The 13570-nt window shown below is 41.7% G+C and overlaps 1 protein-coding gene across 6 annotated transcripts in view; it reads left to right on the forward strand.

The window, feature by feature from the left end:
• Positions 1-10644, forward strand: part of troap (trophinin associated protein) — a 59408-nt gene extending 48764 nt beyond the window's left edge. For 5 of the 6 annotated variants that reach the window (XM_061805294.1, XM_061805302.1, XM_061805320.1 and 2 more), the window contains 5 exons: positions 6630-6713; positions 8478-8567; positions 8639-8903; positions 8965-9158; positions 10186-10644. In XM_061805294.1, the coding sequence (XP_061661278.1) occupies positions 6630-6713; positions 8478-8567; positions 8639-8903; positions 8965-9158; positions 10186-10251 (699 nt within the window). In that variant the 3' untranslated portion in view covers positions 10252-10644. The remainder of the gene's footprint in view (positions 1-6629; positions 6714-8477; positions 8568-8638; positions 8904-8964; positions 9159-10185) is intronic. The other variant, XM_061805311.1, reaches the window with a different exon arrangement.
• Positions 10645-13570: the final 2926 nt, after the last annotated feature.

The following is a 13570-nucleotide window of genomic DNA, read 5'->3' on the forward strand; positions in this document are numbered from 1 at the left end:
TATCCCTCTGTCTGGCCAACCTGTAGCGATCCCTTTCTCCTTCTTTCATATCCAATCTGGTGTACATGTCGTCATATGCTTCTTGTTTAGGCTTCGCCACCTCTACCGTTGCCCTACGTCACATCTCAATGTACTCCTTTCGCCTCTCCTCAGTCCTCTCAGTGTCCCACTTCTTCTTTACTAAACTCTTTCCTTGTATGACTTCCTGTATTTTGGGGTTCCATCACCAAGTCTCCTTCTTCCCTTTCCGACCAGAAGACACACCAAGTACTCTCCTGCCTGTCTCTGTGATCACCTTAGCTGTACTAATAGTCCAGTCTTCCGGGAGCTTCTGCTGTCCATCCCTCAAAGTTCCTTTCCTGGATGCCGTACTTACCCATCACCTCTTCGTCTGTTTTCTTCACCAATATGCCCATTACAATCTTGAACCAATCACAACTCTCTCTCTGTCTGGGATGCTCAGACCTACTTCATCTAGTTCCTTACAGAATTTCTCTTTCAACTCTAGGTAACATCCTACCTGTGGGGCATAGCCGCTAACCACATTATACATAACACCCTCAATTTCAAATTTTAGTCTCATCACTCGATCTGATCCTCTTTTCACATCCGACTCCATTTCTCTTCTCATCTATTCCGTGGTAGAATAATTTAAACCCTTCTCCTAAACTTCTAGCCTTACTACCTTTCCACCTGCTCTCTTGGATGCACAATATATCAACCTTTCTCCTAATCATCATGTCAACCAACTCCTGACCTTTTCCTGTCATAGTCCCAAATTTCAAAGTCCCTACACTCGGGCTAGGCTGTGTGCATTCTTCTTTTTCTTCTGGCGACGAATCCGATTTCCTCCTCTTCTTTGTCTTCGACCCACAGTAGCTAAATTTCCACCGACACCCTGCAGGTTAGCAGTGCCGGGGGCGGGCGTTGTTAACCCTGGCCACGCCCGATCCGATATGGGATTCTTTAGATGAACGCTCATATTTGTTTGGCACAGTTTTTACTCCGGATGCCCTTCCTGACGCAACCCTTTGCATTTACTCGGGTTTCAGATGGGCCTATAGATTGCACTGGTCTATGCCCCCCATAGGGCTGCATTACTTTGAGAGAGATAATCTAAAAAGAAAAATCCAGAAATCACAATGTATGATTTTTTTAAACGATTTATTTGTGTGATACAGCTGCAAATAAGTATTTGAACACCTGAGAAAACCAATGTTAATATTTGGTGCAGTTCCCTTTGTTTGCAATTACAGAAGTCAAAGATTTCTTGTAGTTGTTCACCATGTTTACACACACTGCAGGAGGGATTTTGGCCCACTTGTCCACACAGATCTTCTCTAGATCAGACAGGTTTCTGCGCTGATGCTGAGAAACACAGAGTTTCAGCTCCCTCCAAAGATTTTCTATATGGTTTATGTCTGGAGACTGGCGAAGCCACACCAGAACTGTGATATGCTTCTTACGGCACCACTCCCTGGTTTTCCTGGCTGTGTGCTTCAGGTCATTGTCATGTTGAAAGACCCAGCTATGACCCATCTCAAATGCTCTGACTGTGGGAAAGAGGTTGTCCTTAATACAGTGCAGTTGTCCTGTTCCATGTGCAGAAAAACACCCCCAAAGCATGATTCTACCACCCCCCGTGCTTCACAGTAGGGATGATGTACTTGTGATGAACTCATCATTTGTCTTCCTCCAAATACGGTGAGTGGAATTATGACCAAAAAGTTCAATTTTGGTCTCACTGACCACAAAACATTCTCCCATGACTCCTCAGTATCATCCAAATTGTCATTTGCAAACGAAGGACGGGCCTGGACATGTGCTGGTTTAAGCAGGGGAACCTTCCCTGCCTTGCATGATTTCAAACCATGACATCTTAGTGTATTAACAACAGCCAACTTGGAGTCGTTGGTCCCAGCTCTTTTCACTTCATTGACCAAGTCCTGTCGTGTAGTCCTGGGCTGATTCCTCACCTTTCTAAGGATTATTGAGACCCCACGAGGTGATATATTGCATGTGGCTCCACTACGATTAAGATTGACCATCATGTTTAGCTTCTTCCATTTTCTAATGATTCCTCCAACAGTGGACCTTTTTTCACCAAGCTGCTTGGCAATTTTTCCGAAGCCGTTTCCAGCTGCGTGGAGTTATACAATTTCGTTTCTGGTGCATACAAAGCATACATTATGAACCAAAAATAAATACATTTCTTAAAATGATTTCTCCAGCCATGTGGAGTTGTACAATTTTCTCTCTGGTGTCTTTAGACAGCTCTTTGGTCTTGGCCATGTTACAAGTGTGAGTCTTACTGATAGTATGGGGTGGACAGGTGTCTTTATGCAGCTTACGACCCCTCACAGGTGCGTCTGATACAGGATAATACATGGAGTGGAGGTGGACTTATAAAGGCGGACTAAGAGGTCTTTGAGGGTCATAATTCTAGCTGATAGACAAGTGTTCAAATACTTATTTGCAGCTGTATCACACAAATTTAAAAAATCATACATTGTGATTTCTGGATTTTTCTTTTTAGATTATCTCTCTTACAGTGGACATGCACGTACGATGAAAATTTCAGACTCCTCCATGATTTCTTAGTGGGAGAACTTGCAATATCGCAGGGTGTTCAAATACTTGTTTTTTTCACTGTATGTAAAATAACGACATACTTCCACTTAATAGTACAGGGAGTACTCGCGTTAAGACTGTCTCCACCCAAGACGTTTCGACACCTGTCCCCCGTCTGCCATTTTGTCTGCCTAATGCTTGTCTGTGTTTGTGCACCGGGAGTATCTTCGTATTTTTTGCCTTCCATTTTAGACATTATCGCCCCAAAGAAGAAAGTTGTCTTCTAGCAATGCTTCTGCAGCCAAAACAAAATCCATTACCATAGAAACAAAGCTTCAAATCATAAAAAGACACCACCAAGGCTTCAGTCGGTTGACCCTGGTGACAATTTTTAAAGACAAAGCCCATATTTTAGCACACGTGAAGGGCTCTGTTCGTTGGATACAATGATCACAAAACAGGTTCTTTGATACTTGTCAAGATGGGGAGGATTGAGGACCAGGTTCCTTTGCAATAGCTCAGTGCAGCCTACACTTCTTTTCCATCCACCTCTCAGCAGTAATGTTGAGTACATTATCTCGTTTATTTCAATGTATTTGGTTTTTTTTTTTTCAAAGTATTTTGATGTAAATTCTGACTTTAATGGTGGAATCCGACTTAAGTCAAAATTCAAGTTAAGTCGTGACTGGAGGAACAGATCTCAGTCGTAGACTGAAGACTCCCTTTATCGTAGATTTCTTTTCCCACACCACCTATGCAGTGAATTGGTTCTCCACTTCTGTCTGACTTCACACCAAGATATGGGGGGTTGTCACTTTTGGTGATGAAAAAGGTGTGTTCCAAATGCAATTAGTAAATCTACCAATTGCTCCAAAATTGATTTTATTGGAAATTACTGCCATTTTAATTTTCTTGAGCATAAGTATGATTAAATATGTACCATTAAGACCCCATCCTTTGTCAAAAAAATGCCAGTGTCACCTAAATTAATATTGACATTTCTACTCATGTCAACTCTAATCTCTGAAAATATTTGAATGATCGCCCCAAACATTTTGGATTTTTTGGAGGCCAAGAGTTTTGAGATGTAGTGTTTCCAACGTAATTTCGGTCGTACCGTGGGTCTCCTTCCGTAAGAGTTGGCCAGAGCACCTCACCAGGAAGGCATCTTGGAGGCATTTGAATTAGATGCCCCAACCTCTTCATCTGGCTCCTCTCAATGAGGAGGACCAGTGGCTCTATTCTGATCCCTACCTGGATGACAAAGCTTCTCAGCATCTCAGAGCTCAGACATCCTGCGGAAGAAACTAATTTCATCCGCTTGTATCCGGTATCTTGTTCTTTTGGTCATGGTCCACAGCTCATGACTATAGGTAAAGCAAGGAATGTAGCTCAACCAGTAAATTGAAAGCTTCGTCTTTTGACTAAGCTCCTTCTTTTCCACAATGGACTGATTAAAAATTCCAGATCATTGCAGAAGCTGCACCGATCAGTCTGTCGATCTGTTTCCATCCTTCCCTCACTTGTGAACAAGACCCCGAGATACTTGAACTCCTCTACTTGGGGCAGAATCTCATCCCCGACCTGGAAACGGCACGCCACCCTTTTCCAACTGAGGACCGTGGTCTCAGATTCGGAGGTGTTGATTCCCATCCCAGCCACTTAACAATCTGCAGCAACCTGCTCCAGTGAGATTTAGAGATTACGTCTGAATGAAGGCACCAGTACTTTTAATTTATTAATATTACTATGGATGCACGGAACATCATCCACTCGGACTCAATGAGGCCTGCCTCCCCCAGAACATTAGCAAAGTTCTGTCAGAGGTGGGAGTTGAAACTCCTTCTGACAGAGGATTCTGCCAACCGTTCCCAGTTGACCCTCACAATATGATTGGGCTTGCCACCTCGGACCGGCATCTTCCCCAACTATCAGACTATCAAACTCATCACCAGGTGCTTATCATTTGAGAGCTCTGCCCCTCTCTTCACCTGAGTGTCCAAGATGTGACCACAGGTCCAATGACATGACCACAAAGTCGGTCATTGAATTGCCACCTGTGCTGTCAAATCCAAGTGTGGACACCCTTATGCTTGAAGATGATGTTCATTGTGTACAATCCATAAAGAGCATGGAAGTCCAATAACAAAACATCGCTCGGGTTCTGATCAGGGGTGGGGGTGTTCCTCCCAATCATGTTTTTCCAGGTCTCACTGTCATTGCCCACATGAACATTGAATTCCCCCAGCAGCACAATGGAGTCCACAGCAAGAGCACTCTCGAGCACTCCCATTGCTCGAAATTGTCAACAGAAGTCACCGTGTTGACAACTAGTCGCCATCTTGTCGATATTCCATTGTTTTTTTTTCCGTGAGTAGGCATTTCACTTCGTCTTCGTTACGACGTAGCGGAGTTCTTTCACCGATCCAACTTGTATCATGGGGAAGTGCCTTTTTCAATATGCTTCGGTTGAAAGTAAGGAGTTCGGGAGCTGGGTTCGTCGAGATCCAAAAGATCGGCACATGTTTTACTGCCATCTGTGCAAGCAGTTACCAGCTTGAAAAGATGGGCGTCAAAGCGTTGGAGTCGCACCGGAAAAACAGGAGACACGCTGATTTGGCGAAGACTCTCTCATCTTCCGTTGGTATGAATCTGTTTCTAAAATATCAAGATAGTGAAGCATCAACTTCAGGCAGTGGTACTAGCAGTGCATGCGCACTAGGGATCGCAAAAAAACGATTACTTTCATAACCGGTTTTAACCGAACAGCTGTAACAAAAAAACGGACCCATAGTGGTGTTTACATAATTTACCCGCGGGACCTCGAGTTGGGGTGCGGGGTTCCGCACGGACTGTTTTTGTTGTTGCTCTTCCGGAGTGACAAGTTCACAGAGTTCCCCCCGTTATGCGAGCGAGTAGTGTTTTGATGTCTGCCAATAAAACAAGTTTACTCCCATACTTTGGAGCATTTCCTCGATGCCATGTTTGATGTTTCTTTGATTTTACTGAATGTTCCTTTGAGTCCAACTTTACTCTAACAGCGAAACTTGAAAAAAGTGAAAATGATGTTGAAAAAATAGCGCAATGTGGAGTACCGGAACCGGAAGAAATGATTGGAAATTTTAACCAATTTCGAAAGTCCGATTACGGTTTAGGTTTTATAAAAAAAAACAAAACCGGTTATAACGGGTTATTTGTGACCGGTTGCGATCCCAAATGCGCACCTACAGTTGTCCAGCCATCGACTTCAACCAGCCACAAGTCAGGCTTTATGAACGTAGTTCAAAACACGAAGACGGACTCGTTAAAGGCAGAGATCGTGTGGACTTTAAAAGTGATCTGTAGCCATTACAGTTACAAATCTTGTGAAAATAGTTTGAAAGTGTTTGCAGTCATGTTCGCAGACAGTGACATTGCTAAAAACTACCACTGTGGGGAAAGGAAGACTTCGTACCTGGCTACATTTGGCATATCTGCCCCCTTTTCATCTCTACTGCCTCAAAGCCAAAAAAGCCAGAATAGAGACTGACATATCTACGCTTATTGAGAAGGCTGACAGGCTGTGTGAGGAGGCAGAAGAAAAGAGGAATCTGAGGTTTATCACCGAGGCCAACGCACTCAGAGGCAGAGCAAAGGACAAGAGAGCCACTTTGGCACCTCTGCAGCAACAAATAGAGGAGGCACTGGGTAGGCTCAAGGAGCTAGAGAAGGGGTGCTGAGACAGACATCAGTAGAAGACATTTGTGTATATAGTTGCAATTGTAGTTAGAATCTGTTCATCTGTAGACTATGTGAAGATGTTGACAATGGTCATATCAATGAGAACTACCACAAGGGGCGACAGGTGATCACTGTCACAGGTACTGAGATACTGGAACATTTGATGAACCAAGAACGGTTGATGGCACCAATGGGTGAGTCTTTTTTCCTTACTCTTGATTTCCCACGATGGCCCTAAATTTTTCGTGTTGGCCCTAAATTTTTTCCGTGTCAGCCCTAAATTTTTCGTGTCACCCCCTAAGAATGCCCCTAAAAAGCCCTTAATTTTTTTTGGTCAGACTGAGTATGAACGCTGCTTAGGTGCTAGGATCATTGGGACACACAAACCCCTCCACCATGACAAGATGACGGCTTCCAGGATGGTCAGTGAAAATTTTTTGGAACTAAATTCAAACAAAAAGCTTTCCAATCTTCTAATTTGGATACCTTTTTCTGTTTGTCAAATCCAAAGTCTGTTACATTTGGATATGTGAAATTTAGGTTCCATAATATGGAAAGAAAGTTTCATGTTGCAAAATTTCAATTGTCAAAAAAACCTGAATAAATCACCAAAGTGTGTGTGGACACACCTATCGATACCCACTTCAGCCTCAAAATTCTTGAACGATTGTTCCAATATTTTGTTTGAAGGGCATTAAGTGTTTTACTCATTAGAGTACATTATATATTTATTTAAAGAATATGCTTATTGAATATAGGCCCATCCGAGTGACTCCCAGGTGAATTGGTCATCCCGTTGTCTGGGATCTGTCTCCCAGATATCTTCCTCGTGAGAGCACAAGCAATATTTTGGTCTTCCAAGACGCGATGTAGTCCTCGGCATTCTTGGCGATGTCTCTGCCACCAAGATAGGTCCTTGATTATAGACAGTGGAACTTTGTAAATTAAACATTTCGATGATTGTCAAGTTCCACCAAAAAAAAATCAGCTTTTTTGACCCAATTCTCGGTGCCCTAACACTCAGGCAAAACTGAACCCATGTTGACTGGGTATGCAACTCAAGCTGAGCAATGCCGAATGCGCATGGGGCAGTGCAGAGACGAGCTGTTGCCCATTTTAAGTCAAGGAGTCACTCATACTCAAGCCAGTGTGTGGTCATACCATACTAATACGTGGACATACTGTGATTACGCACACTCCCAAGTGCTTCACAAGATTGGTTTTTGTTATTTTTCCAGTATTTTTTCTTTGCCATGGACTCAAAGAAAGACAGCGGGGCTACCAGCAGCAAAGGAAAAGGAAAGTTGAGCGAACCACAGTATTATTTAGGAAGGAGATAATCGCTAAGTACGAATATGGGGTGCGTGTTCGTTACAGCTGTTGCTAGCGTCATCTGGTTGAGTCGACAATTTCGACAATCCTAAAGAATTAAAATGTAATTAAAGGCAGCTTGTGTTGCCAAAGGAATTATGCAGTCAAATCATGGAGGGTGACTTCGACACTTCTCCTTCCCTCTCGAGTCCTTACGATACGATTGCACCGCCACCAAAAAGGTAAATGATAAATTTTTAAGTCCCTTTAAATTTCTGCATTTTTTTTTTAATCGTTGAAATGCAGTGTGTGCATGTTTCTACATAAATCGTAATTAGAATAGGATTTACTATTTTGAGATTGGGAATGGAATAAACTCATTTACATTGTTTCCTTTTGAAAAAAAAAAAAGGCATCAGAAATTGAACGAATTGCAGATTGAACACTTCACAAGAACGAATTACACTTAAATGGTAACATTCCACTGAGTATATTTTAACATCATAATTATTATTACAAGGGAGAAATATGTAATTCATTATCAAAAATAAAATTGCAATTTTACAACAGGTTTGTAAGCTACAAACAAAAAGTTAAATTTTTAAAAAGACAATTTATTTTAAGAAATATTTTCAAAGAATAGAATTGTTTTTCTCAAAATAAAGAAGTTGTAACTTTTTTTTTTACAGTGGTAGTTTTAGAAGTTATACTGCTGAAAGACTAATTTTGAAATTTTGTAGTTTGTATTGTAGTTTGTGAGTGTCACTCTTAAAACATTCCTAAAGAATTAAATAATTTTGAATTCTCAAAGTTATTTCATCACCGTACTGCAAATAATCTCTCTTGAGTTGTATTCTGATGTCTTGTGTTGGCAGAAAGTTGTCCAGACGCTATTTGTTGAGCAGGAGGATGGACTGGGCCCTGGCAATGAGGAAGAGCAGCTTCCAGTTCTTCAAGCCTCCCCTGTAAGAAGCGAGAGACAAATTAAAGCCATAGTGCGACTTATCATTAATACAATGAATCCTTTCTCTTGTAGATTAAAAGCCACTGTAAAGACAAAGTGAAAATGAACACCATCTGGGGCAATCAAGAGGCGCAGATGATTGAGGAAGCCCAGCAGTCCATCCCAACCCTGCAAAGAGAGTCTGTAATTTTTTTTCCCACAGGCGAGAAACAGTTACATTTTGAGAAGCATGAAAGCCTGACCTGTCAGGAGCAACCCAGTCAGGAAGTGTCTGAAGGGGTAGTAGTCTGTGAGCTTGTTGGTCACATCAAGCCAGCGAGCCACAATTTGCACAGAGGTAACAACCTTTGCTTATTGGAGCTGAGATACACTTCTAATGCGGGACTTCCCTTTTCCAGACCAGAAGGCCCTTGTGACCAACACTGCACTTGCATTGCTGCCCAATAGTGTTTCTGCCATTGTGGACCTACGTTTGGACCAGGAGGTTGCTTTCTACACCTCTCATTCTCTTGTAGATGTTGCCAGCTTCCTACCCTCTCAACACCGCTGTAGAGATCCTGTGGCATTCTTGCGCCACTTTGAAGAGTCCACTGTAAGTATAAACAGTTGAATGTGAACAAAAATCTACAATGGGACATAAAAGCTGGACCACAAGTTGTTCTGGTCTCAAATCTCTATTTGTTTCTCAGAAACAGGATATCTCATTGAGGTTAATTTGTTGTAATGACCTGTTATTCACTCAAATCCCCCAAAATATTGACAGTCCATGGCTGCGTTTTAAGTAACATGGCTCCTCATTGTTATGAATACAGGTACATTTTAAGAGATTAGCGTTGAAAGACTGATTTACAGTATTTCAGGAGTTCAATTCAAAAGTTAAGTTTGTATATTATATACAATTAGTACACATTGTTTTTTTTAATAAATCATTTGGATTTGATTTGCTTTACAGCTAATGAAAAGCCTATGTAAAAACTGGGTAGGAAATGGCTTTTCTGAGAAATGTTTGTGTGATGAACCTACTTAATGTGCAAGTTTCTGTTTTAAAATGTGTAACTTGTCTAAATGAATCTTTTCATGGCATAATAAATTGAGATATTGTATACATGTGTATGCAGAAGTTAATGCATATTGTTAAAATTTAAAAAAAAACTTCAATGATGAGGGATAGCAAAAATTTAATTACCAGTAAGTCAACCGGTAATGTCATGTAAACTATCAAGTCAACGAGTACTCTTTGTCAAATATCACTGATGGACTCAGTCATTGAAGATCAAAATGAAAGACGAGGCCTTTGTTCAGTCCTGTCAAACCAACAGTAATTTGACAAAAAGTTTACAATTAATAACATTTGTACACAGTGTGCTGAACAGAATCACAGGCAGTCATCCAAATTATTTGCAATATCACAAAAGCACATTGGCTGAAAAGAGGTCTAGTCAGGACTGATGATTTCACAGGATAATGGTTCCGAAGTGCATCACAATTTTCATGAAAGTTTTTGTCCAACTCCAAATGTTCCAACTGTTGGTTGTTCCAACTTCAAGGTGCCAATGTTTGAATATTCCTTCAGGGTCTTATCTCACAAGTTTGAACACTTTTTTTTTTTTGTCTTCCAGACTTTTCTTCCATTGAGCTTGACTGCTTCTTCTCTGTGCTCCTCTCCATTTCAAGAGAAAGAATGACGTGATGTGGATCTCTCTGGAAGCACTAATAAAGATCCTCCGAATGTTGGGGGGGACTGTGCAAACAATGATACTTCAGCTCCTCTCATTGAAGAAAAGAATTATGATTGTGAACTAAATAAAGAACTGCGTTGTAGCTGCAGTATAGGATTGATAGCATTTGCTCTGAATGAAGTTTGCTTGTCCCGTACCAATGTTCTCCAGCCCTCCAAAACAAGACACTGGGCAAAGGACTATGCTCAGATGTGCTTGTGCTAAGGTGAATACATACCTAGAAACTGTTTTCTCATTCTGTTGTCCTTGTGTGGACTAGCACTTTCTTTGACAAATTAGATTTTTTCAATTTGTTTTTTTTTTATATAGCTTTTGGAAATAAAAGATTTTATGGACATGTTTGTGGTTTGACCTCTAATCCGTTTTGGAATGTTTATTTTTCTGAATACTGGAGTAGGTATCCTGTCAACCCCTTTGTTCCCCGAAAACAATAAAGGGTAAAGGCCTGGATGATGCACAGAACCCCATTTAAAGACTTTTGTGGAGAAATACAACTGTTTTCCTTTCATGGTGAAATCAGCAGCTGTCCATATACTTTTGTTTCAATGAGGATCATGTGCTTTTGCCATATCCAGGGCAGGTGCTTGGATATATATTTAGTTCCCTGAGTACTGGTGAAGGATATCACTGGGAGTGGACTCAGGAAACCTGTTGACTATAAAGCCTGTTCACGTACAGCAGGAGAGCACTCTCTCTCTCTCTCTCTCTCGCTATCTTGTTTCCTTTTCACCGTAGCCCTTGCTGCTGACTCAAGAAACATGTCAAAGAAGCCGCACTTGAACATGGACCCCACAAAGATGGGGCTGGGATGCTCTATTGCTGTGCTGACATCTGGAGGCGATGCTCAAGGTAAAATGCTATTGACTGCAACCTGCAGTCTCCTGATGTTTACCGATTGTGTGTTTCTTGAAGTAAATCTAGCTGGATAATTACTGTGCATGACATTTACCCGCGTTCATTTGTGTTTAACACAACACTCAAAGTATTACATTTTTGTGAGATGTCTTGCACAATAAAAATTGATGCACTTGTGTGCGTCCTTTTTCTGTGAATTGAGATGACAAATTAGATTCCAAATATGCAGTCTTTCTTTTGTAATTGAAATCACGAGGCACAAACCTCTGGATGCTTCCTCTTTCCACCTTCTAAGTGGTGAAGTCATGAATTAATCTCATATTCTAACACAATGCTCATTCCAAGTTTTTGTGAATTCCTTTCATTTGTGTCTTTCGGGCTAATTTTAGTGGGAGTGACCTTGTTCTGGCATGGTGGGCAAACATTTGCTTCTCAGCGCACCATTGACAGCAGCTGTCCAGTGAAACAAGAGCTGCAGCCTGCCAACTTGTCACAACACACACACACATTGCCATTTGGTGGCCTGGGGTATCCAGGTGTAAAACATAGAGTGCCATTAACGTGTCTCCTGTCCTTTTCTCTGTGCCTTTTCACTGATACCCTAGTCTCCTGTCAGTGTACTGACAGGTCAGATGTCCTTTCAAGGTTTGTGTTGAATTGTTTTGTGCATGCTTTCCATGCAGCTCTAGTCCCTTTTGAAACTTTTCTAATGGCAAACCAGATAAATACAATCATACTAGTTACTGGAACCACCAAATTTGAACAATGAAATATTAATCTGACATACATTTTACCAAGCACTACCTACAGAGGAGGAAGACCAAAAACAAAATGTTGATGGATGTTGTAGAGAGGGCATGAGGACAGTGGGTGTTAGAGAGGAGGATGCATGAGATGGAAAAAGATGACACGCTGTGGCGACCCCTAACAGGACAACCTGAAAGAAAAAGACATCTTACCAAGCACAGGTTCATTGAAATAGTGTGTATTCTACTGTTGCATAAAGCAAATTGTCTCTCAGAAGTTTTCATTGTCTACACTTTGACTACAATTGCGACCACTACCACCCGAAGTTTTCATTTGGATCTCAAAGTAAATCCAGGCGAGCCTCATTCTTCAATGTTTGTTAGTGTTAACCTTTTGAGTGCTGTGCCCAATATGATGTGAATTTATTGTTTGATTGTTTGTTTTTGTTATTTTTTGCATTCTTCTATTTGGAGAATCTGACCCATTGTTGGTCAACCTGTAATAGCATCATATATTGATATATTACTGTATAACATATATATATATATATATATATATATATATATATATATATTCACACACATACGCGGCCGCACACACACTGTAGCTTTTGAAATAATAGCAGCCCAATGTAACCAGATTAATCCACATTTTCAGTATAGAAATTATGTACGTTACGTCACCATTTTCACGCCGCCATCTAGCCGGTTTAATGCAACCTGATGGGGGCACATCTCAGTGCAATCTGTAGACCTTCCCAAGCCCAGACAAATGCAGAGGGTTGCATCAGGAAGGGGATCCGGTGTAAAACTGCCAAAACAAATATGAGCGTTCAACTAAAGTGTTCGGGATCTGATCAGTAGTGGCCCGGGTGAACAACGGCCACCCCCGACACTGCTAACCTGCAGGGCATCGGTGTAAATTCAGCTAGATAAAGAAGAGGAAGAATGCACAGAGCCTAAAACTGAGTGTAGGGAGTTTGAATGTTGGGACTATGACAGGAAAAGCTCAGGATTAGGTTGACATGATGATTAGGAGAAAGGTTGATATGTTGTGGTGTAAAGGTTTAGGAGCAGGGTTTAAATTATTTTACCATGGAGTAGATGGGAAGAGAAACAAAGTAGGGGTTATTTTAAAGGAAGAGCTGGCGAAGAATACCTTGAAGGTGAAAAGAGTATCAGATCGAGTGATGAGACTGAAATTTGAAATTGAGGTTATGTATAATGTGATTAGTGGCTATGCCCTACAGGTAGGATGTGACCAAATACAAAGTGTCAAGAGCCAGGTTGGACCACGGCCAAGAGGGGTGTGGCTACTGCCCTGGCCGGTGACACCTGTCACCGCTCTCAGCTGTTTAACATTGGGACTGTAATTAGATGATTTATTTAAATTGAAGATTTAAATCCTCATCCTCCAATCATTTTATGGGAACCCGCTTGGCCATCTACCTGCGTCCTCCACGTGGCGGCCAGAGGAGACGCCCAAGCAGGGTACCCCCTTGTGCCCCCCGCAGCGCGGCAACCAATCGTCCATTCACTCCTCACCGGCAACGACCAATAAAGCGGACCTGGAGCTGATGGCGAAACTTCCAGCCCAGAGGGAGGAGGGTGCACCGACTCGAGAATCACAAGGTCTTCTATCATGAAATGCGGGCGGAAATAGA

This window comes from Syngnathoides biaculeatus, chromosome 2, assembly GCF_019802595.1.
Source record: "Syngnathoides biaculeatus isolate LvHL_M chromosome 2, ASM1980259v1, whole genome shotgun sequence".
In the NCBI taxonomy this organism is placed as follows: domain Eukaryota; kingdom Metazoa; phylum Chordata; class Actinopteri; order Syngnathiformes; family Syngnathidae; genus Syngnathoides; species Syngnathoides biaculeatus.